General features: G+C 35.6%; 1 protein-coding gene across 1 annotated transcript in view; it reads right to left on the bottom strand.

Moving 5' to 3' along the window:
* CCDC178 (coiled-coil domain containing 178) overlaps nucleotides 1-23,010 on the bottom strand; it is a 462,699-nt gene that overhangs the window by 424,624 nt on the left and 15,065 nt on the right. The window contains exon 3 of the mRNA XM_074022193.1: nucleotides 8,957-9,036. Within this exon, the coding sequence (XP_073878294.1) occupies nucleotides 8,957-9,014 (58 nt within the window). The 5' untranslated portion in view covers nucleotides 9,015-9,036. The remainder of the gene's footprint in view (nucleotides 1-8,956; nucleotides 9,037-23,010) is intronic.

Raw genomic sequence — 23,010 nt, 5'->3', positions numbered from 1 at the left:
TGTAAATTCCTGATGAACTCCAGAATTTAAAATTTTTCAAAAGATACTAAAATTATAAAAGTTAACATGATATATATAACATTTAATGATGCATTTAGATTTAATAATTTAACAATATATGAAACATGGTAATTTTATCTTCTTTGACTCAAGATAGAAATTCATAAGGTAGATGAGCAATTATTTTCACTAAATATGACACAAAAAGAAATAATATATAAAGGTTTCAGGTTTTATTTATATAAGTTGCAAATGTTAACTATTAATAATCCATCATCAGAAGGTCCACATGAGAGAAGATTAAATAATTAAATGAACACATGGAAATTATTTATATTCTTTGGTAATAAAAATGTAAAGCAGAGCAATTGTGGTCATTTTTCTATTTAATAAACTAGCTATTTAATAATAATCAAATAAAATCTGGTATTAATATGTTGTGGTAATAGTGATACACAGTTGAATGTGAGGTACATTTGTGGAAAACAATATAAAATAAATATTGAAGGCCACACAAATGTTCACAGCCTGTGTCCCCCAAATTCCAATTCTGAATACTTAACTTGAAACAAAAACCGATAAAAGACAAAAGTTAAAAAGAGATATCAAAGAAAATGATAAAGTAAGGACCTTTGAAAAATCTACCTCTCCATGAATGCAAAGATTAAAAAAGGCAAAATTGTCAAAATAAACATTTTCAGAATTCCAGAAATATAGCAAAGGCTTCCAGTAACCATGTGAGCAACTATTCAAGAAAAACAGATAAATCTTGGTAAGAACACAAACATTTGTGGCATTTTAAATTTCCTTGGTCCCAGCCCTGACTCTGAAGGTCAACAGAGCCTTGAAAAATAAAGGTCCACATTTATGACATCAGAGGAGGAAGAAGAGAGTTTGAGTTTTCTGCAAGCCTCATTCCTAAAGAATCGTCACTTTTAGACATATCTGGTTACGTCCTGCAAGACTTCACTTCCAAAACTGCAAGCATGATCAGGAAAAAGTCGGGCTAATATTATTAGAAAGAATACATTTAAAGGAATTAGCATCTATCAAAATCCAACTCTTCTAGAGATCTCTTACGTTTCTGAGACATGAGAATTTACATATTACACTTATCTATTCAGTGGTTCGTAACCAGAATAGTATCTGGATTTTGAGGACTTTGTTGTTGTTGTTGTTGTTGTTACTATTAGAGGAGGGGTCTCATTATTTGCCCAGGCTATACTCAAACTCCCAAGCTCAATCAATCCCTCCACCTCAGCCTACCAAGCAGCTGGGACTACAGCTACCGCACTGCCATGCCTGGCTTCAAGGAAATATTTGTAAACATACATGTCCAGGCTTTATTAGACTTACTCTATCAAAATCTTCAGGGGAGAGCCTAGACTTGTAGATTTTTAAAAATTTTTCCTCAGGTTATTGTGATACAAATTCTAGCTGAGAACTAGTGCAACAGACAATTACTTCAGTCTCATCTCTCACCCATATGACCAATTCCCTTTATCATTTGAGGATTTGGAACACACACACAAAAAGACTCATGAAAGCCTTAATTTCTCACCTCTGGTTGACCTTGAGACTCTGCATGTGCCAGAAGGAAAGGCTAAGGCTGAGCTGTCAAGTCCTTGGATGAGTGTTGAAGATGTATCCTAACATGCACATAAAGATGCTTAGCAAAGACCGATAGATTTGATTCCAGGAATGTAGAGAAGTATCTGTTTAATCATTAATTGACCATTAAGCCAACTGGATAGAGATTTCAGTGGGTGGCCACAGAGGACAAAAAAAAAATATCGGCTTCAGAGAACTAATTCAGAAAAGTTGCTAAATTAACAACTACAAAAATCAGCAGGGAAAGCAAACCCTAGAGAAGAACAGGGCCGGGCGCGGTGGCTCAAGCCTGTAATCCCAGCACTTTGGGAGGCCGAGACGGGCGGATCACGAGGTCAGGAGATCAAGACCATCCTGGCTAACACGGTGAAACCCCGTCTCTACTAAAAAATACAAAAAACTAGCCGGGCGAGGTGGCGGGCGCCTGTAGTCCCAGCTACTCGGGAGGCTGAGGCAGGAGAATGGCGTGAACCCGGGAGGCGGAGCTTGCAGTGAGCTGAGATCCGGCCACTGCACTCCAGCCTGGGCGACAGAGCGAGACTCCATCTCAAAACAAAAAAAGAGAAGAACAGGAATCTGATGTCCACAGGTTTTCACATTCTATTATTTTAAATGCCCAGTTTTCAACAAAAATGTATGACATCAAAACAAAACAAAACCAAACCTAACAAATGGTTCATATAGAGGAATAAAGCAAATAGACCTTTGTCAAAATCAGTTTGAAAATTATAGTTACACTTTGACACATAAAAATCTTGAAAGTCAGGATTCAGCTTTTCTTAAAAGAAAAAACTGAATGGAAAAACTCAACAATTTTTCTTAGGTCCATCAGGGAATTAAGGTTACAATGCAAACTGACACCCCAAAAACTGGAGGGTCAGGCTAATGCAGAAGTTGCTGGAGCCAAAAATGGGTAGAAAAGTGTAAAATCTAATTGATTAACTATTGGAGGCTGAGTGTGGACTAGTTTGAGAGTTAAAAACTTCTGGGGAGTCAGTCTTAGAGGGCCAAGTATATTTTTACTTTTATCTCCAGCTCCACCATATTCTCACAGTTGAAACTGGGGGAATAATACTTCCTACTTCTAGAAGGGGAAAAGTAAGTATTTTCGATTATTCCCAGGGTAAGAACTGCCATTTTGAAATATGCCTGGACGGTTCTGTCTATCACTACCCCTCAAGGGAAACTACCTTAACAAAGACTAACCAGTTGGGAGAAGCGAAATATTCACTTCAGCCCCTCTAGACTTTTTGTTAAATCTAAGGTGGAAAGAAGCCTGAGAAGCATGAGATAACATTACGCATTTGTCAAAACCCACAGATCTGTACCACGCAAAGAATGAGCCACGGACCTTAGTTCATAAAAATGTATCAATATTGGTTTATCAACTTTAACAAATATACAACACTAATGCGAGATGTTAATAATACTGGAAACCGTGAATGTAGGTTAGGAAATAGTGAGTATATGAGAGCTCTGTATTACGTACCAGCTTTCCATAAACCTGAAAATACTCTAAAGACAGTCTACTAATTTAAAAAAAAAAAAAAAAGTGAAATGTCACTTCACAGCCACTAGGAGGCTATAATAATAAAGCAAAAACAAACCAAGAAACTAATAATTTTTGGTTATTAGTTTCCTGGCCAACATGGGGAAACCCCCTCTCTACTAAAAATACAAAAAATTAGCCAGGTGCGGTAGCGGACGCCTGTAGTCCCAGCTACTAGGGAGGCTGAGGCAGGAGAATGGCGTGAATCTGGGAGGCAGAGCTTGCAGTGAGCCGAGATTGTGCCACTGCGCTCCATTCAGCTTGGGTGACAGAGTGAGACTTAGTCTCAGTAAAAAAAAAAAAAAAAAAAAAAAAGAAAGAAAGGAAAAAAAAATTAGTGAAAACATATAGTGGATCTCAGTCACATAATCCATGAGGTAGATTTTACAGAAAATAAACTCTTAACTAAAATATTTCATAGGTCTAAATAATATGAGTCAAAAGTAAATCAAAATCCAATTAAATCTAAAAGTTATTGCAAGTCTATAATCCATACTTTCCCATGGGGAGTAAAAGAGAGGCTCCCAAAGAAAGGAAACAGGCGACCAGGTCAAATTGCCTAGCAAACATGCTAATAACAGACATTCTGGCAAACATACTGACATTTGTTAACTGGAGAGTTCTTATCAACAGAAAACTTTTAGCAGGTTGTTTTTGGCTGTTTGAATTATAACCATAAACAAACCTGAACCTGTGTGTTTATGGGATATGGCTCCCTGAAAAACATCATGTTAACTATTAAACTACCTTAATAAAAAATGAAGCTGTTTCATGACTAGAGGGCAGTCTTCTGAATGAGTCGCATGGCTGCACATACATGCTTAAACACATCATTCTTTAATCTGGAGCAGAGCACATCCAACCAGGTGAGACAGGACGTGGAGAGCTGTTCTGATGGTCCCAGATGTCTCCCTGCTTCAAATGTACTTGAGAATTTCCTATAACCTTAAAATTGTTAGCAAAGCTACACACTTTATATGAGTCTGATTTGATTTGACCCTCCAATCCTTTTTATTATCTCTTTGTTATTTCAAGGGAAACTTACAGCTTGAGATAACTATATTAAAAAAGAAAAAAGTCTGAAAATTCGTGATCTAAGTAACCAAATTTAAAACATGTGGGAGAGCAAACACAAAGAAAGTAGAAGGAAGAAAAGGAAGGTAATAACATTCCAAATTAATAAAATATAAAGCAAAATAACAACAAAAACCTAGAGATAATCAAAAAGTTTTGATCTTAGCAATTTGAAAAGTTTAACACAAATGAATTACCTCTGGCAAGACTGTCAAGACTAAACAGAGGAGAACCAGAAGAAACAAATACAATATTATGAGTGTAAAGAAGAAACAAGTGCATATAGATATAAAAATAAAGACTATTATTAACAGTATTGTACCAATACATTTAATATTTAACCAAACAGATTTTTAAAAGAAAGAATTATAACTCGCTAATCAATAGTGAATAGAAGATAAACGTAAAACTTAATAGTACTAAGGTCAATCAATATTTTGTATCAATAATTATATCCCTCCAAATTAAGAGGTAATTTTAGCCAAATATTCCAGAAAACAATAATAAAAATTTATTATCTTTTTTTGAAGAACAGAAAATAAAGAAGCACTCTATAATTCAATCTCGAAGTTATAAAACCCTTATTACCAAAACAAGACAAGAAATGTTCAGAAAACATAGGGGCCAATGTTACTGAATAAGAAAGATGCAAAAATCCTAAATGAATGATTATGAAAAAAGATCTAGAAATATATTAAATTACAATAAACTTTAAAAAATTGTTTGTCCCAGGAATGAAGTTTGTTTAAAAATTTTAAATCCATGTACGCAAGTCATTAAATTTAAAGATTAAAGGAAACAAAAGTCCAGAAAAATGTTAGTAGATGTAGAAAAAGCATTAATGAAATTCACCACAGGTTCACAATTTATAGAAAATTATAAAGAACGATCTTTACAAACCATAAAAACTCATATTTAATGACAAAACATTAGAAGTCTCACTTTAAAAATCATGAATAGGAAGATGCGTGCACATTTTAGTCACCTTCATTCAACAGGGTGCACACACAAAAAAATCAGCCTAGTGATAGAGAAGGAAACGGAAAACAATTACATTGAGAAGAAAGTAAAAATTAAAACTTATTATTTTCAAATGATTTAACAAACATTAGTGAACTAATAGGAGAGTTAAACTTGTTATATGAAATAAAATATATAGAGTTGTATATGTATTATATTAATATTTATATGTAATATATAAAATTAAATACGATTTGGAAGAGATGAGTGAACACCAGGTTCTATTCTTTAAGCCAAATTATAAGTGCACAAATATATAATTTTATCAATATTCTTTAAACTTTACATGTATTTTTCAGATATTTTTACACATGCAAAGTATTTTCTATTTTAAAATACCAAAATACTATTCTGTAAAAAAATTCACTCTCTGCCTGTTATACAGAACACATGTTATGGAAAAGATACATTAGGAAAACCTTAATAAATAAACACACTATCGGTATTTCGATACAAATAAATGTGATGCTGCCATGAAATGCAGTTTTGTATTCAGAGAAAATACTGCCTGCAAAGCCAAAAATTATAGTTAAAAGGTCCTGTTAATGGTAATAAAAATTGTTATCCCAAACAGAGCTAACCATTTATAAATGTAAGTCATCTGAAAATACTATTGGTCAGCTTGTTTAAGATATATGGCTGTAACTTTACAGAACAATCTGAAAAAGATTAGTAATTTGTTTTATGATTTCTGTCAACTGAGAACACAGAATAATCACCCAATTTAATTGTTTATGTTTTTGGAGACAGGGTCTTGGTCTGTCACCCAAGCTGGAGTGCAGTGCCACATGCAACATCTGCTTCCTTGGTTCAAGGGATCCTCCTATCTCAGCTTCCCAGTAGCTGGGACTACAGGCGCATATCAGCAGGCCTGGCTACTTTTTGTATTTTTTTGTAAAGACATGGTTTCATTCTGTTTCCCAGGCTGGTCTCCAACTCCTGGTCTCAAGTGATCCACCCGCCTCACCCTCCCAAAGTGTTGGGATTACAGGCGTGAGCCACCACGCCTGGCCCCATTATTTTTAGAATAGTGAGAGTTTCCATATGACTGTAGTAGTTACATCATGAACAAAAGAACATCAAAAAATGATTTATTTTGGATATTTTTTAAAGTGTTATTATGTTGAATGTAGTTTCACAGTAGTAAATATGACCTCCCACTGTGTTCTTATGATAGAATTAATGACAAACTTTTTCAAAAGTTAGTACATAAATAGGTTGAGTACATTATCCAGCAAAGATGGACTTTAGACTTAAAAGTTTAAAATATTCGAAGACATAGTAATAAACACTGGCAACAAATACACAGAATTGATAAATTCCTGTGGCTGAAACACAGACATTTCAATGCTTTGCTGGATTAGCTGAATGTTGTTTATAACGGTTGGTTGTCTTACATACAGAATAGGAAGTTTGATGATGGTGTGAAGCCAAAGTGATAAAAGTAAACTTTAACTGATAATCCCTATTGATGTTAGCATTCCAAATACGGTTTTTAATGTCACTTAAATACAAAAATCCTAAACTTGCTAACCAGGCACATTTTAAAAGACAATGTATTAACTATATTATTTTCCAAAGTGTTAGCCAAACAGACATATTTCCATTTCTTATGCCTTTACAGAAGACTGTATCACAGAAGACTTACATTCCATTAAATCATGTGATATATAGTTTTATCTGCTATATATATCTATTGCATCAAACGACTGTGGGAGGCTTAAGTCATGCTTAATATGATTAACTTTGTAGCTTTTGCTTGCAAAAGAGTATAGACTGAATCATTTTCTTTTCCAATTTAAAATAGGCTTTGTCAAGTCATTCAAAGGAAAATCATCAGCTCAGCTCTCTGAAGTCTTGGAACAAACTATTAGTCTTTTTAATTCACATTATAATCAACCCCAAAACTTTCAGTAGTTCTTTCAACTATTTAAATATGAGTTACACACCTGTATGATTTGATTACTCTGTTCATTCCAAATTGTGTTTTTGGGGAACTTATTTTAAATAAATAACTTGTTCCATGTTACTAATCTGAGATTGGGATCAATTTCCAGAAATAAAAACAAGCTTTTGCTTAAGCTTTACAAAACAAACTCTATAAATGAAAATGAAATAACATTATTTTTTCAATTAATATTGATAGAAGAAATAAAGAGCTACAAACCAAGGTTTTTCAAATATTTAGAAAATATGTGGTGATGAAATAAGATTCTAACCCAAGGCTAATAATTTTAAATAAAATCCATTGTGTCATGACCTTATCCACGTTTGGAATTACTAAATGACTGTTTTCAATTATAACCCTGAAAAAAATTGTAGTAAGTTGATTGCAATAATAACCCCAATAATTTTCTCCTCCCAGTATTCATTTTCCTTTGCAATGTCACTGCATCATCTTCCATCAAGAGGTGGAGTCTAATCTCCTACCCATAGATCTGTGCCAGTTCTGTGACTTGCTTTGATCAATAAAATGTGACAGAAGTGATAGTGCACCAGTTTTGCGCGTTGGCCTGAAGAGGCCTTCTGTGCTTCTGTCCCTCCTCTTGAAACTGCCAAAACCCAGAGATCAAGCCCCTTAATAGTATGCTGGAATATGAGAGACAAGCGAGTGCAGAGCTGAATCAGCCTAATTTTCCCAGCCAAGACCCTAGACCTGTAAACAAGGTCAGCCAAAATAAGTAAGATCAATAATGGTACTGAATTAACCTGTGGCTTACTGCAGATTCACGAGTGAGCTGTACTGAGCCCACCTGATATCAGCAGAACCATCCAGCAGACTCATGCACAAGTGAGCATAAAATGAATGTTTATGATGCTGTATGCACCTGCATTTTTTTGGTTGGTTGTTACACAGCATCAGTGCAGCAGTAGATAACTGATACAAAGACTACCTATTGTTCTCAAAGTATTCAACGTTAAGTTCTACACCAAGGTTGGCAAATGTTTTCTGGAAAGCATCAGATAGTAAAAATTTTGGATTTTGTAGGCCAAATGCAGTCTCTGTTGCATAGTCCTTATTGTCTTCTTTTTTCTTTTCACAACTCCTTACAAATATAAAAACCATTCTTAATTTGGGGTCTGTAAATAAAAGGCTGCTGGCCAGATTTCGGCAATGGGCTATAATTTGCTGACCTCTTTTTATATCATGCAAAGATATGACATTGCTAACATGATACAGAATAAAAGATGTCAGAGCTCAGGATGCAACAGAAAATAGAGCAAATTAATGCAATAAAATCATATAATTTAAAAAATAGAATTATATTAGTATTTTCATTTCTAATTTTCCATGTTTAGCTTCAGTGGTATGCTGGTAAAAGTTTAGTATCCAGCTGTTAGTTGGGAATAAATACTACCACCAGGGCCAATTTGAAGTTACCAGTGGAGTGGAATTGAGAAGAGATATATACAAGAGCTGATTCCAGCACACCGTTGTTGTACTGCTTACCTATTTTATTATCCATAACATAGTTCATCCATAATTATAAAAGAAACTGATTATAATTCAGATAACGTGTTTTTGTTACACTGACTCACTCTTTTCTCTTAGCTCACTTTACTGGTCCCAGTAAGTTTTGGTTTTGTGACCATTATCCTGGAAAAGATTACTATCTTTGCAGTTGCCCTCCTCTGTAAGTGATTTGAATTCCATTTATCTATGAACTATTTTCAAAGAAAATCAATTTATGACAAACTTACCTGTATTGGTTTGATCATCTCTAGTGGAAGAAGAGGAAACTGTCTTGTTTTCAGGCATAGTTATCAGAATATTTTAAAACCTAATTAGAAAGAAAAATATTTAAATATCATGAATCTAAATTAGTTTGTATTTTTACTAAAAATTTGCAATTCAAGAACTGTCAGGAAAAATTTCTACTATAAAAGATATGAGATATATAATATACATTCTTACATATATATATTCTTATATATATTATGTATCAGTACTAAATTATATGTAAAATGTAAGGAAGTCCAACAATGTACTCTTTTTCTTATTAGGACTATTATGATCTCATTCAGAAATATCAAATATAAAAATCTTCATTAAAGAGGGATCTTTGATCTTCTACTTTGCTGGTGACTTAAACCAATACCTAGGCTGACCATGAGATTATTTAGCATTGGCAATTGCAGCTATAGGTTCAAAGCCCTGGGGAGATTCTAGAACCTACGATGTTTTCATTTCATATAATAAAAGTTTAACTTTACTACCATCTCTTCTTTACCTTCCTTCAGTTCCTTTTCCAAATATTTTAAGAGTAGAGCAAAAAGTGCAATGGATTTCTATATGTCCATCAACCAATTTCAACAATTATCAATTTGTGGTCAATTCTGAATTCTATACACCCACCAACTGCCCTGTCTCCCCTACTTCTGATAATGGTTAAGCAAATCACAAGTATCATATTATTGTATCTGTAAATACTTCAAAATTTTTTTAAACATAGCTATAATACCAATAATGTAATTAACACAATTAATGATATTTTAATATCACTAAACATCTTTTGTGTTCACATTTTTGTCTCATATTTTCTGTTTTTAAGAATGGTTTAAAGTAATAATACAAACAAGGTCCGTACATAGCATTTAAGTGAAATGTCTCTTAATTATCTTTTAGTCTATGTGTTCTCTGTTCCATTTTTTTCTCACTGTACTTTACCTATGTAAATATCAAATATTTTGTCCTATAGATTTTTCTACATCGCTGGCAACCTCCCTGTGCTGTATTTAACAAGTTTCTCTGTTCCCTATAATTCCTGCAAATTGGTATTAATTAGAAACTTAAAGTGCTGAACAGAAAGAAAATAATTCTATAAACACAGAAATAACATGAGAAATAACAATTGTCTCATTTAATTTGCAGATCTAAATCATTATAGAGTTTAGAGACTGGAAATCATCTAATTTATTTTTTGTTTGTTTGTTTCACAAGTCAGAAAATCTTGACTGAAATTAGTAAATTAATACAATGAAAAAAGACTTCTTAGACAAAAGTGCTATGAAAGAAAACCCTAAATCCAAGCCTAGTGCTCTTCCAAATAAACCACTCTACCTCATAAAGACCAACTTTTAAAGAAAAGTAAGCTATAGAAAAGAGCATAACTGAATGCTGAAAGAACATAACAGTGTTTTATGGACATTAACTTTTTTAATTCAATGAAGATTACAGTTGAAACATATAATTTTATTTCCTCTACTACACAAAATTACCAGAAAAATTAAATAATATTAATAAGAAAATTAATTCCTCCAGTAAGATAGAACTGGGTATATTGAAAAAAAAGTGCTTCTACTATTATTAAAAAAAATCTGGTTAAAATATAATTTTTGAATCTTCAAAAAAGCATCTAAGAATTAGCAAAGTAATAAGGAATACATAGTTCCAGATCTAATAAAAGTCAAAAATCCAGAGAAGTGAGACTAACATTTTAGGCCACTTTTTCCCTTGGGGCAACATCTGACCCAGGAGAAGCAACTGAGACATTGGGCAGTACTTGTGAGGGCCACACAAAACTTTGGAAACACAAGATGGAATCCAGACTCTGCCAAGTGTAGGTGCCCTGAGAAATTAACCCATTCCTAGGACTGAGACCCCAAAAGTCTGTATTTTAAGAAACAGAATGAAACAGAAATAAAGTCTGTTAGATGACTGCCCATAGACTGAAGCCCAGCCTCAAATTACCTGGGTAATTCCAAACTTCAGTAAGGCCATTCTTGCCCATTTTGTGTGTTCAAAGGTCACTCAACACACAAAATGACTACATAACCAAAATCAACAGAAACAAAAGAAAACATAAACTAATCCAAAGTTACTCTAAATAGCAAAATTACCAGATAATATATCACTAGACAACTTTGTTTAACATCTTTATAGATCAATCACGTTTATAACATCAAATTTTAAAATGTCAGAACTAAAAATAATAAAAATTAATATTGTAAATTTGAAAAGCAGCCAGTTAGAAATCTGTGAACTGACAACTGCCATAACTGCAATTCTAAACTCCCTGGTTTAATTTTAATGTAGCTGTGACTAGGCTGAAGAAGGAATCAGTAAAGCAAATTTAGAAAAAAAAACTACCTTGAATAAAGCATGCAGTTACATAAGAACAGAACAGAGCCCTCACATCTACACATCTACAACCATCTGATCTTTGACAAACCTGACAAAAACAAGAAATGGGGAGAGGATTCCCTATTTAATAAATGGTGCTGAGAAAACTGGCCAGTCATATGTAGAAAGCTGAAACTGCATCCCTTCCTTACGCCTTATATAAAAATTAATTCAAGATGGATATAAGACTTAAATGTTAGACCTAAAACCATAAAAACCCTAAAAGAAAACCTAGGCAATACCATTCAGGACATAGGCATGGGCAAGGACTTCATGTCTAAAATACCAAAGGCAATAGCAACAAAAGCCAAAGTTGGCAAATGAGATCTAATTAAACTAAAGAACTTCTGCACAGCAAAAGAAACTACCATCAGAGTGAACAGGAAACCTACAAAATGGGAGAAAATTTTTGCAATCTACTCATCTGATAAAGGGCTAATATCCAGAATCTACAAAGCACTCAAACAAATTTACAAGAAAAAACCAAACAACCCATCAAAAAGTGGTCAAAGGATATGAACAGACACTTTTCAAAAGAAGACATTTATGCAGCCAACAGACACATGAAAAAATGCTCATCATCGCTGGCCATCAGAGAAATGCAAATGAGATCAAAACCACAATGAGATACCATCTCACACCAGTTAGAATGGCAATCATTAAAAAGTCAGGAAACAACAGGTGCTGGAGAGGATGTGGAGAAATAGGAACACTTTTACACTGTTGATGGGATGGTAAACTAGTTCAACCATTGTGGAAGACAGTGTAGCAATTCCTCAAGGATCTAGAACTAGAAATACCATTTGACCCAGTCATCTCATTACTGGGTATATACCCAAAGGATTACAAATCATGCTGCTGTACAGACACATGCACACATTATGTTTATTGTGGTGCTATTCCCAATAGAAAAGACTTGGAACCAACCGTCCATCAATGATAGACTGGATTAAGAAAATGTGGCACATATACACCATGGAATACTATGCAGCCATAAAAAAGGATGAGTACATGTCCTTTGCAGGGATGTGGATCAAGCTGGAAACCATCATTCTCAGCAAACTATCACAACCACAAAAATCCAAACACCACATGTTCTCACTCATAGGTGGGAACTGAAAAATGAGAACACTTGGACACAGGATGGGGAACATCACACAACGGGGCCTGTCCTGGGGTGGGTGGAATGGGAGATAGCATTAGGAGATATACCTAAAGTAAATGACGAATTAATGGGTGCAGCACACCAACATGGCACATGTATACATATGTAACAAACCTGCACGCTGTGCACATGTACCCTAGAATTTAAAGTATTTAAAAAAAAAAATTCACAAGCAAGCATAAGTTCAACACTCCTGGCCTCTACTTTTGGGAAGATGGAATAGATACACTTTTACTTATTACCTCCTGTAAGTACAAGAAAAAACTCTGGGTGCATTATATATAAAGTCAACATAAGAAGACTGAAAGGTGTAGAGAAGAAGGCAGACTGGCTAGGAGACTTGTTGCCAGAGAAATAAGGAGGTAGTAACATTCGGAGATTTTCTCTATGCTTTGTATATTCCAAACGTGAAGTAGAAGAGACCAGCAACCCAGAAATGCCAGTGGGTATAGACAAAATAAAGCTCCAACGAAAGCCTGCTTTCTTTAGCCAAGAGACCAGTAAAAGGGCGGCTTAGTAAGAGAGAATACATTAAGACAGTAACATCTCTACTACACATCAGAAAAAAACTGACCTGGTCGGGCGCGGTGGCTCACGCCTGTAATCCCAGCACTTTGGGAGACCGAGGCGGGTGGATCACAAGACCATCCTGACTAATACGGTGAAACCGCATCTCTACTGAAAATACGAAAAAAGCCGGGCGTGGTGGTGGGCGCCTGTAGTCCCAGCTACTCAGGAGGCTGAGGCAGGAGAATGGCGTGAACCTGGGAGGCGGAGCTTTGGAGTGAGCCGAGATCGCGCCTCTGCACTCCAGCCTGGGCAACAGTCAAGACTTCGTCTCAAACAAAACAAAACAAAATTTAAAAAAAAAAAAAAAAAGGCAAGGGAAAAAACTGCCCCCACAAAGACTGAATCAGAAGCCTGGACTATATCTACCCTGGATAGGCTATAATGAGGACCCCAAATTTCCTACTGGGGTGGTATCAGAGGAAACAGTAGGGATTAAAGACTTTCATCCTTAGTGATTGGACTCAAGCACCACACCCTACTCCTCAACTCTCCCACCACTTCAAGGCCATTTGAAAACTATGTGGGGAGCCTGGACTTCCACCCACACCCAGAAGTAAAGAAGTACCTTTATTCTTCCCCACAGGATAGTGTGAGACATTACTTGCACCACAACCCAGCAGTAAAAAGGCTACACCACTCTCATGGTGTCAGTGGAAGCCACATAGAGAGAAGTAACAAGGCATTCCTCCTACCCCTTCCAGCCAGAAGGAGCTGAAACTCCCACCCTTGCCCAGCAGTAAAAGTGCAAAGTGCAAATTAAAACCATAATGAGATATCTACCTATGAAAATGACTAAAATTTAAAAAATATAGTTGCAACATGAAATTCTGGCAAGTATTAGAGAAACTGGGTCACTTATGCATTGCTGGTTAGAATGCAAAATGACGTAACCACTCTGGAAAATACTTTGGCAGTTCCTTTCCTATCTAAAGATGAACTTAACAATAAGACTCAGCAATTGCACTCTTAAACATATATCCCAGATAAAACTTTTCATTCAGATTGTACATGAATATTCTTAGCAGTTTTGTCCACAATAGCCAAAACCTGCACACTACCTAGATGTCTCTCAGTGGGTGAATGGCTAAACAAATTGCGATGCATCCATACCATGGGATACAATCCAGAAGAAAAGGAAAACTATTGATACATGCAACGATTTTGATGAACTCCACACTAATTATGCTGAGTGAAAAAACCTGCAATCTCAAAAGGATACAAATTTCATGATTCCATTTATATTCATGACATAACATAACTGCAGAGTGGGAGAACAGATTAGCAGTTGCCTAGGCCTAGAGATAGGGGAGGAGTAATATCAAGGAATGCTGTGGTGGGGTAAGTCTCATGATGGTGGTGATGGTATAAAAAGCTACACATATAATAAAATTTCACAGAGCTGTACACACACACACACACACACACACACACACACAAATAACTGCAAGTATTACCGCTGAAATCTGAATAAGTTCCATGACCTGTATCATATAAATTTTTCGGTATTACTATTGTACTGTAGTTATATATGATGTGAGCATCACATTGGGAGCTGATGGTTGAAGGGAGCACAGGACTTTCCTGTGTATTTCTAAGCAATTTCCTATAAAACTATAATTATTTCAAAATAAAAAGCTTCTCAAGACTGAACCAGGAAGAGATTGAAACTCTGAATAGACCCATAATGAGTTCCAAAATTTAATCAGTAATAAAAATCCCACCAACCAGAAAAAGCCCAGGACCAGAGAGATTCATTGCCAAATTCTACCAGACATATAAAGAAGAGCTGTTACCATTCCCACTGAAATTATTCCAAAAAATCAAGGAGGAGGAATTCCTCCCTAGACTCATTCTATTAGGCCAGCATCATTCTGATACCAAAATCTGGCAGAGACACAATAAAAAAGAAAAATTTCAGGCCACTCTCCTTGATGAACATAGATGCAAAAATTCCCAACAAAATACTAGCAAACCAAATTCAATAGCACATCAAAAAGCTAATCCACCACAATCAAGTAGGCTTTTTAAGTGGGATGCAAGGCTGGTTCAACATATACAAGTCAATAATGTCATTTAGTACATAAACAGAAATAAAAACTACATGATCATCTCAATAGATGCAGAAAAGTCTTTTGATAAGATTTAACATCCATTCATGTTAAAAACTTGCAACAAACCTGGCATCAAAGGAACATATCTCAAAATAATAAGAGCCATCTAATAAGACAAACCCACAGACATCATCATACTGAATGGGCAAAAGCTGGAATCACTTCCCTTGAGAACCAGAACAAGACAAGGATGCCCACTGTCACCACTTCTATTCAACGTAGTCCTGGCAGTCCTGGCCACAGCAATCATGCAGAAGGAATAAATAAAAGGCATCCAAATAGAGACAGGGTTAAAGTATCCTTGTTTGCAGACAATGTTTCTATATCTAAAAAAGAAAAAACAAAAACAACAACAAAAAAAAAACCGGTAAGTCTCTGCCCAAAAGCCTCCTAGATCTGATAAAGAATTTCAGCACATTTCGGGATACAAAATCCCAGCTGAATGCCAAGTCAAGAACACGATCCCATTCACAATAACCACACACAAAACATTACCTAGGAATACAGCTAACCAGAAGGTGAAAGATCTCTACAATGAGAATTAAAAAACACTGCTGAAAGAAATCACAGATGACATAAATGGAAAATTATTCCATAGTCTTGGATTTGAAGAATCAATATTGTTAAAATGGCCACACTTCCCAAAGCAATTTACAGATTCATTGCTATTCCTACAAAACTACCAATGACATTCTTCACAGAATTAGAAAAAACTATTCTAAAAAATTCATATGGAACCAAAAAATTTTTAAATCCCCACTTCAAACTATACTACAAGGCTACAGTAACCAAAACAGCATGGTACTGGTACAAAAACAGAGACATAGACCAATGAAACAGAATAAAGAGCCCAGAAATAAAGCTGTATATCTTCAACCATCTGGTCTTTGACAAAGTTGACAAAAACAAGCAACAGGGAAAGGACTCCCTCTTCAATAAATAGTACTGGGATAACTGGCTAGCCATATGCAAAAGATGGAAACTGGGCCCCGTCCCTACACCACTATATTCAAAAATCAACTAAAGATGAATTAAGACTTAAATATAAAACTGAAAGCTATAAAAACCCTGGAAGATAACCTACGAAATACCATTCTGGACATAGGCCCTGGCAAAGATTTCATGATGAAGATGCCAAAAGCAAATGCAACAAAAATTGACAAATGGGAGCTAATTGAACTAAAGAGATTCAACATAGCAAAATAAACTATCAACAGAGTAAACAGACAACCCCCAGAATGGGAGAAAATATTTTCTAACTGTGCATCTGACAAAAGTCTAATTTCCAGAATATGTAAGGAACTTGAGCAAACTAACAAGTACAAACCAAATAATTCCATTAAAAAGTGGGCAAATGACACGTAGACTTGTCAAAAAAAAAAAGAAAAGAAAAGAAAAGAAATACACGTGGCCAACAGGCATATCAAAAAATGCTCAACATCATTAATCATTAGAGAAATGCTAATCAAAACCACAATGTGATACCATCTCACACCAGACAGAATGGCTATTAAAAAGTCAAAAAATAACAGATGCTGGTGAGGTTGTGAAGAGAAAGAAACACTTATGCATTAGTTCAGTCACTGTGGAAAGCAGTTTGATGATTTCTCAAAGAACTCAAAACAGAATTACCATTCAACCCAGCAATCTCTTTCTTTCTTTCTTTTCTTTTCTTTTTTTTTTTTTTTTTTGAGATAGAGTCTCACTGTGTCACCCAGGCCCAGGGTGGAGTGCAGTGGTGCGATCTCAGCTCACTGCAACCTCCACCTCTCACAATCCACCAATCTCATGATTGCATATATACCCAAAGGAATATAAAGTATTCTACCATAAAGATACATGTATACATATGTTCATTGTAGCACTATTCACAATAGCAAAAACATGGAGTCAACCTGAATGCCCATCAATAGTAGACTGGATAAAGAAAACATGGAATGTTTACACCATGGAATGGTACACAGCCATAAAAAGAATGCAATCATGTCCTTTGTAGTCACATGGATGGAGCTGGAGACTGTTACCTTAAGTGAAATAACACAGGAACAGAAAAGCAAGTATCACATGGTCTCACTTACATTGAGTACACATGGACACAAAGAAGGGAAGAATAGACACTGGAGCCTACTTGAGGGTGTTGTGAGGGAGGAAGGTGAGGATCAAAAAATTATTAGGTTGGTGCAAAAATAATTGTGGATTTGCCATTATTGTTATTATTATTTTTACACCAAGTCTCACTGTCTCCAAGTTGGAGTGCAGTGGCATGATCTTGGCTCACTACAACCTCTGCCTCCCAGGTTGAAGCGATTCTCATGCCTCAGTTTCCTGAGTAACTGGGATGACAGGCATGCACCCACAGACACAGCTAATTTTCTGTATTTTTAATAGAGACGTGATTTTGCCATGTTGGCCAGGCTGGTCTTGAACTACTGACCTCAGGTGATCCATTTGCATTGGCCTCCCAAGGTGCTGGGATTACAGGCATGAGCCACTGTGCCCGGCCTGCCATTACTTTTAATACCTATCGAGTACTGCTAATATCCTTATTACCTTGATGAAATAATCCAAACACCAAATCCCCGTAACACACAATTTATTTATATGACAAACCTGCATATGTACCACTGAAATTAAAATAATAGTTAAAAAGGTAAAAAAAATTATAAAAAGCTTAAAATAAAGGCATAAAGGAAAAGCAAAAAGATAGCTAGAAAATCCTCACACATGTGGAAATTTAAAAATATACTATAAATAACCTATATAAAAGAATATATCACAATGGAGCTTAGAAAATATTTTGGACAATGATCATGAATATAATCATATCATAACATGTGGAATACAACCAGAGAAGCAATTAGAGGAGATGGTGTGGAGGTGGGAGGGAGTCTATTTTAGACAGGTTCTTCTGAGAAATTCTCTTTGATGAAGTGACATCTACCTATAATTAACTGAAGGAATGTGCCAAAGGATTTTAGGGAAGAGTTTCCAGGCATTGCTGACAAATATGCAAAGGTCCTATAGCAGAATGTGCTTAGAGTGACCGAGATAAAGCAATGATAGGTAATTATTAATTCTAGAACCAGTTCTAGTACAAAAGTATAAACTAACAACAACAACAAAAAGATCTATTGCATTTCAGCTGATATTGCTGCAAAGCATTCCACCCTCCTGGCCCCAGCTTTCCTTCCTGCAACCCTCAGGCTGTTTTCATCAATGTGGCAGTAGCCTGGCTTGTTAACTTGCCAGGGTAAAATCTTAGCTCTTTTGCAGTTCTTGCCAGGAAGCTGATTGTTAAAGTTTTATGAATTTTGCGTCAGTTGTGGTTATGGTGGTAGCTCAAAATGAACCATGGTGAATAGATTTATAACATGGAAATCAGCAAATGCTACAAATCAAGATTTGTTTTTGTTTTTGTCTTGAGAGCTAGTTGTTAAACATTTATGAATATACCACAACCAGAGAAAGATTCATGAAAAACAGGATAAGAGCTGTATCATTTGGCAGAACATAAGGTCACTGGAAGAGCAGATGAGAGAATTCCAGATGTAATGGCTGAGCTGGGTTAGGTAATCAATGCTGGAATGGGTTACACTCAGTCAGAAAACAATGAATAGATAATTTGGTGGTTCTAGAAACAGGGTTATGAGAATGAATAGAGTCATAAAAAATGGACTGGTAGAAAAGGAAAGGTACTATTTTGTCTAAAAAATTACACATCAATTGTTTCAAAACATATCTTCTTAAACTCTCTATTGCCAACTTCTCTCTTTTGAAATATATCACCTCCTATTTCAGAGAAGAAACAGAAAGAATCAGACTTAGATTTGAATTCATATCCCAAAACCCACAAAGCAAAGACATCTGTGCCCTTCCTTACATGCCTCTGCTTTGGCAATGCAGGGGTCTTCCTCTACTGGTTTCTTATTCTTCTGTTTGTGATAGGGAGCTCATACATCCTCTTGAATTACTACTTCAATTACCATTTTAAAATTCTTATCTTACTAGAAATCTCTTTTGTGCCCTTTTCTTAGAATAATTGTTTCTCTTGGTATGCATGAAGCCACACATTCTTTTCTTTTCTACCCCATTACAATAAATAGAAATGCTTTTTTTCCCATTGTTATGATCTAAGGAAACCATTTCATTAGTATTTACAGTCTGATTGTCTTTACCCATTTTCCTTTCCTCTCTGGCCAATTATTCCATTTTCTTCTAATGACACAGTAAAATTACATTACACTTTTACGATCTTTTCCTTTACTCTCTCTTTTTTTTCATTAGAATATACAATCTATGTTATTCACTTCTCTAATCTTAGCATCTTCAGCAGCACCATCCAATAGAACTTTCATGATGAAAATGTTCTAAATCCGTACTGTTCAAAATGGTAAGCACTAGCCACAGTATCACCTGATATCACTTCTGATCCCTTGAATATCAATACGCTTGGCTAAAGCAACCAAAGAACTGACTTTTAATTGTATTTTATTTTAATTACTTTAAATAGCTACATGTGGCTATTGGCTACCATATTGGACAGCACAAATGTATACAATGCCTGGCACATCCATAAAGTCTGGTTGAAAAATGAAAGGAAGCATAATGAAAAAACACATGAATGAATGAAATACCTGCAATCTGTTTATAATCCTACAGATTTGCCTGGAACTTCACTTTTCCCTCTTTCTAGTAAAGCTTTCTAGCATTGGTTCTGTTATCCAGTTTTTACTCAAATATTTACTTGTTTCCACATTTCAAGAGTATATGACATATATACATCCTTTTGTTTCACCATTCTTATGCTAGCATCGCAGCAAGTTACTATATTCCTCTAATTTTGTTTGTTTCTTCATAGCTAAAGCAAAAATTCTGATCTGTCTATCATTCTGGTCAGAAAACCTCACTTTACCCATTTTCTCTCACAATTTTATTGGTAATTGTCTTGTTTTATTTATAGTGAAAAAATGTAAAACAGTATAAAAATAATGTTGTACCCTATAACCCAGCCTAAAAAAATAGTTAATAATACAATTTAAATTCCTATTTAGTCCTCAGTGGTCACATTTCCTTTCTTGCCTCATCAGAAATTACAGCCATCAAAATCATAATCCAATGATTTCAGTATATTTTTACCACATATATGTCCTCCAAACAAAATACTGTGTAGTGTTGAGTTAGCTTTAATACTATCTGAATAATAGTATACTGTAAAAAAAATTCTACATAATATTTTCCTATTCAGTGCACGTTTTTAGGTGTATTCATGTTGCCACACACAGCCATATAGTATTATTTCACTGCTGTATAGAATTTTATTGTATTAGTCTATCTATTATCCTATTGATGAACATTTCCATTGTTTTTAAATATTTTCCCTATTGTAACCAATTTTGTTTTAAGGATTCTTGTACACTTTTCGTTGTGTATAGCACTAGAACATCTCTAGGGTAAGCATGTGGGGAAACACATGTTGGGGTGTGTATGTGTGTTTTACCTTCAAGAGTTCTAGATAAAGTACTTTGTTAATTCTTTGCATTATGAAGATCTCCCACTTTATTCCATGTTTTTTCTTTGACAAAATGTTGATTTTTTAATGGAAAATAAAGCATTAGTTTGGATCATCCATTGTGCAAATCCACAAATAATAACTAAAGTTAGCAACTAGACAACTTAGAAAACTCATTCCAAACACCCATAAAAATTAAAGCCTTAAAGTCAATGATGTAAGTGCCACCTACTCTTATAAAACCTAATACTTATCTGTATTTATAGATTTTATCTTTGTCATATTGTTTCTTTTTATCTACGTTTTTTTTTTTTTTTTTTTTTTTGAGACTGAGTCTGGCTCTGTCGCCCAGGCTGGAGTGCAGTGGCCGGATCTCAGCTCACTGCAAGCTCCGCCTCCCGGGTTTACGCCATTCTCCTGCCTCAGCCTCCCAAGTAGCTGGGACCACAGGCGCCCGCCACCTCGCCCGGCTAGTTTTTTGTATTTTTTAGTAGAGACGGGGTTTCACCGTGTTAGCCAGGATGGTCTCGATCTCCTGACCTTGTGATCCGCCCGTCTCGGCCTCCCAAAGTGCTGGGATTACAGGCTTGAGCCACCGCACCCGGCTATCTACGTTATTTTAATAGCTTTGATATAGCTATGCAATTAATAATACACTACTTTCCTGTTCTTTCATATTCTCCTGAAAATATTGAGAAAGTTTAGTTCATCTTAAATAATTTCAGTAGCCATTATTCCCTCCTTTATTTTTTCCAGGAAACAGTGCAAATATATTGGTATTCTTCCAGTAATCAAAAAAATCATATTCACTTGTTTACTTTTACTGGATTTATCTATAGCTTAGCTGATTCACTTTATCCAAATATGCCCAGTATTAGTTAGAAGTCTACATGTCTTTTGTAAAGAAGATAAAAATGGTTTAACAATGGAAAATACTTCCTAATCTATAGAATATTTGAAAAATAATTACTTGCTTTTTTCCAGCTTTACACCTATAATTGAAATTTTGAACTCACTTAATGTCAATGTGTAAGGTACGTGGATGTGCTTTAGTCAAGGAATAGGCCAAGGCAGACATCCAGGCCTGCGTGACTCAGTGGGATTGGTGTACAGGCGCACACCTCCACTTGTTATATAAACTATTTGTGTAAGTTCATACTTGGTTCTAAGTCACTATTGTCTGTAGAAGGTGTAACTACTCTTCTGATGCTGTGCATAGGACTTGAGGTGGCGCTGGCACCCACAGAAAGAGAGAGAGACAGAACCACAACTGTCTGTCTTGCATACAGACACAAGGGAGCCATGGCACGGCCCAGAGAGAGAAAGAGTTAAGCTGCTGACCCTAAAGGCAAGGCAGAGGCTGACGTGCAGGCATGGGGGTGGCAGGAGCCACAGAGCTGGAGCAGACAACTCAGATAAAGACAGTGTGAGAAAGCTGCTAATGAGAGAGCTAGTGCAAGAGAGCTACTGATGAGAGAGCTGCTGAATTAAACTGCATTTCACCTGCCTACAGCCCCTCAAGTGTTCTTTCAGCTATCTGCCCATCCACTCACTCCCCTTAACCCTCAGCATGGGCTCGAACCTGACCCCAGGCATGACATTTGGCGTAGTCGTGGACCTAACACATAGTTTAAATAAAAATTGTGTCAACAGGGCTTAAAACCTAGACGACTGGTTGATAGGGGCAGCAAACCACCATGTATAAGTATGTAACAAATCTGTACGTTCTGTACATGTATTCTGGAACTGAAAGTAAAAAATTAAAGTGTCCAGTATTTTATCCATACAGCTTCTAAACCCCTATGCAAGGTTAAACATAACACATAAGACCACAGAATACACAAACAACCGAGCAAGGCAGCAAACAGGAAACGGAGACAGAATCTCAACCAAGGTCTGAAAACAGGAATTTCAATATTAACAGAAACAGAAGAATGACCAACCACTACTGAGACTAACAGTTTAAAATGTCTAAATCAGGTTGCCAATTATATTGGCTGTCCTCAATTAATTTAAAAACAAAAATAATTTTTAAAAAAAACCTGTAACCTGAAACACAGTATTTATGGAAAAGATACTGGGAAATTTCAGCAGTCCATCCATAAGAAAAGCAGAATTACAGGGACTTACATGCTGTCAGCATTCTCCCTGCCGTGGCCTCAGATTTCCCTTTTTATAGTCATTTCAATTTTCTTTCTGCGGTTTGACTTCTCCGTGTTTCAGAAATCTTAGCTGCTGAAACCTCCTGAGTTTTATAATATAAAGCTTCAGTCACCA

The sequence above is a fragment of the Macaca fascicularis genome, chromosome 18, assembly GCF_037993035.2.
Source record: "Macaca fascicularis isolate 582-1 chromosome 18, T2T-MFA8v1.1".
NCBI classification, from domain to species: domain Eukaryota; kingdom Metazoa; phylum Chordata; class Mammalia; order Primates; family Cercopithecidae; genus Macaca; species Macaca fascicularis.
This window is presented reverse-complemented; position numbering and strand designations above follow the sequence as displayed.